General features: G+C 39.6%; 1 protein-coding gene across 1 annotated transcript; it reads left to right on the top strand.

Moving 5' to 3' along the window:
- The first annotated feature begins 1,319 nt into the window (after positions 1-1,319).
- LOC140228571 (substance-K receptor-like) lies at positions 1,320-2,072 on the top strand. The gene has a single exon (XM_072308802.1). It carries the CDS (start codon positions 1,320-1,322, stop codon positions 2,070-2,072), a length of 753 nt encoding a protein of 250 aa, XP_072164903.1.
- Positions 2,073-3,645: the final 1,573 nt, after the last annotated feature.

Raw genomic sequence — 3,645 nt, 5'->3', positions numbered from 1 at the left:
AAGTGGTGCGTGTAATAGTCTTGGCGTGCGCAGACTCTTTTACGTTTGTTCCAACAAATCATGATGAAAAGTGGCCAGTAAAATTCTACTGACACCACAATTTGGAACCACATACTACCTGGGGATGTTCATAGAGGTCCCATCTACCACCTTGTCTGGTCAAACCGTTTCTGCGGGGTGGGTTGAACGAACTCCTTAATTAAGCCTCTTACAGGAATTAGCGCCTTGACTATTCTTTTTTGCAAAGATTATGAAAGAATTTTGACGTGATGAAGAAAACGAAATAAAATGCTAATTCAAAGAAAATTGTGGACTGCTTAAAAATACTTAAGAGAATGAGTAAAACCTTTTAAGCATAACAGATAAAATTTGATCCAAATCGGATCAGAATTATGGGAACTTATAAGTGTGAAGTTTCGCTAATATCTGCAAAATAATCCTCGAATAATCATTATGTCTATGCTATGCAAATGCTATCACGTGGGATGTTCAATTGGTCGTGTTTTCTGCAATAAAAGTGCCAAAGTGGACATTGCTGCCCATAGTTTGCCTTTCTTTGACGTGATTGAAGGGTAGCAACATTATCAACTTGTGTCAATTTGTCCCCGGAAGCGGTCCTGATGCAGAAACAAAATCTCACCTGGAATGATAAATGCGAACGATGCCCTAGAATTCCGCGGTTTTTCCTTTCTCTTCTTTTACGCGTTCTCTGAAAGGTGAATGATATCACACACACCATCTCTTCACCTGGAAACCTGGGGGATCCTGTCCGATTGTGAATACATAATCTGAAGCACCAAACAGAACATCGCAAAAAAAAAAAAACAAAAACAAAAAACAAAACAAAAACATTGCACAGCAAAACGCCCACCACATATCTTGGAAATCCAAGATATGATACGCATATCTCATGTCTTTGTCAGAAAACGCGTACCAGTCGCATGTAACCAATAAGCCACTCAGAGGAGTAGACCACTATATTCACAACAGCCAATAAACTGACGTCGCTTATGAATATTCAGTATCTTTTCAAAAAATGTTTAGACGTTATTTGAATGATGTCTGTTCAATGATTAGCTCAGAGAAAATGAATGTACATCAGAATAATCTGTGCATCGCTGCGAACGTATATATTCCGCCACTTCGGGTAAAGTTCGATTTCATTTTCCGAAAGAGTGAGTGATGTTGTCTTGTAATTTATTTGCCTATTGACATGACTGGCGAGAAAATTTTCAGCTAAAACATTCGCTCAGATGTAGAATCATTTTTTAGGTTTTTCGGGTATTGCTGTGAATATTGGTCAAGTGATTTGACAAAATATGCATCGCTACGTACGACTCGTATTTGGAATCGCATCACCCCTCATCGGCATTCCAGCAAACATTCTGATTTGCATCGTTTTCGCTCGTCGTCGACCCAAAAATGCCGTAGACATTGCCATCATGGCCCTCGCCGTTGACGATCTGATTTCTTCGTCATTTAACGCCTTGAAAGTGCTCGTATTCTTTTCGGGTGTCAGCGATGCCCACTGCGTGATCGAGATGGTTAGCCTTCGCTCCGGCGTACTGGCCGCAGCGTTGCTGACTGTCACGATAGCTATCTACCGCTTTAGGGCCATCGTTACACCATTCTCGCGTCCAATCTCTCCCCAGACAGCAACATGGGTGTCCATGGGGTGTTTTTTGTTGGCGTTCACCTACAACTCGCCCTTCATCTACTTGAGTCAAGCTCACGAGGAAGGGGGGAAAATGACGTGCATGATCTTCGGCGACATCGGCTGGGTTGGCGCCACGTACGCATGGTCGCAGACAGCCGTCTTCTCCCTCTCATCTCTCATATCGTCCATGCTGTACTTTAAGATCTTCCGGGTCATCCGGGGGCAGCAGGAGGTCCGACGGAAGCTCACCGCTGGGCATGTTGTGTTGAAGAACACCCAGTCAGGCATCCGCCTAGTCTCATCTTCAGTGTCCGATGATAACAAACGTGTCACGAATACTGTAGATTTCCCCTCCGTCGAAGCTAATGCCGAGATTTTCAATAGCGTCAAGACGAAAGACAGTCTCGATGGTTAGTACAAAGCATTACTAATGGAAAGATACTTGTGTCAAAGATATCCATTGTATTTGATGAAGCTGTTCAATATTTCATATCAAATTACTTCCATAAACTTTGAATATACGTTACTACTTGATTCACAGCTTTGAAAAGACGTATTTCAGTGCGTATTTCAAGTGATAAATTACGATAAACATAAACGAGTCAGGAATACTACATTATAAGATTCCCCAGATGTGTCAGAAAGTCTAGGTGAGTGTTTAAATATGATTGTTTCTATTTCTTTCAACTTTATAGATTTTACCAGGTATTGAGTTACAACAGCACGTAAGATTCAATGTGAAAAAAGAAGACTTATTTACACACACACACACACCTTAAGGCAGATATACTCAACTGATTTGCATACAGATTTGCAAATTGTCTGTTTTAAATTCAAAAACTTTGTCATGAAAACAACTAAACCTTAGCCTAGCCTTCACTTCGTGAGATTGTCCTCAATCTTTCTGGACCTTATATGATTTTACGACTTAAATCATTCATATCGTCAAGTGATCGTGAAATATACTTCAAAGTGAGACGAAAATTGATTTCACGGTTTTAATGATGAGAAGAGATCAATCTAATTCACTAATTCTTAGTGTGTGTAAAATACCACATTACATTAAAAATCATACAGTAAGAAGGTTGGTAAACGAATCGAGTAGCATTAGACATTTTCCCTCACAATTTCTACACTTCTTGCAGCAACGGTAGATGGAAGAGGGAACATCAAGTGTTATTTCGACATGTATGCATCAACCAAATCTTCAACTTCCCAAGTTTAACAATGAAGATAAAAAAAAAAGATAAACGTGTAGTTAAAGCCTTCAATTTTTATGTTGATACCAGAAATCTGATATATATATTTATCTATTGGGTAATGGCTATATTAGTTTGCACAGAAAACAATTACCATGCAACTAGAATTTAAATTTGTGTAATTGTGTGCTGGCTTGATATGTCAGTGTCTGTAGGAGCTTTTTTTAAGGTATATTTTATGTATTATTATTTTGTTTTGTAATTGACGTTCAAGAAAGCAAGGAACAGCTCGGATAGGTCAATGTCAGAAATGTAACATATTTTGTCTTCTATATATAGGGTAATTTTTCGCTCTACATTTTTCTTTGAAAACGCGGGTCTTAAGTATGCAGCAGGGAGGCAACAGGGGGAGTTGATAATGTAAAAAAAAAAAAATACCTGCTTATGTTACAAAAGCTGTATATTTGTTAAGAAAAAACGCAGAAAACGTGCGAATGGCCTTGCTGGAGATGCATAGTAAAGTCTTTCTCGTGTGGTGTTAGGCAAGCCGAAGTGAAACAAAACTGTCTGTAACGAACTCTCATTGCGATTTTATCGTACGCACAGATGGCACCACTGACATTCAAAATAAAATGAAGTCAAACAACAATCGAGTACACGATCAAACTTGCACGACGACGAATACAAGGGAAAATCCTCGTTTGGCTGGACATTCCGCAACTGCCGTCCATTTGTCGACCAAGGCGAAGAAAGAAAGCAGTGACCATCGAACCACCGTCATGCTGTTCA

The sequence above is a fragment of the Diadema setosum genome, chromosome 5, assembly GCF_964275005.1.
Source record: "Diadema setosum chromosome 5, eeDiaSeto1, whole genome shotgun sequence".
Taxonomy (NCBI): domain Eukaryota; kingdom Metazoa; phylum Echinodermata; class Echinoidea; order Diadematoida; family Diadematidae; genus Diadema; species Diadema setosum.
This window is presented reverse-complemented; position numbering and strand designations above follow the sequence as displayed.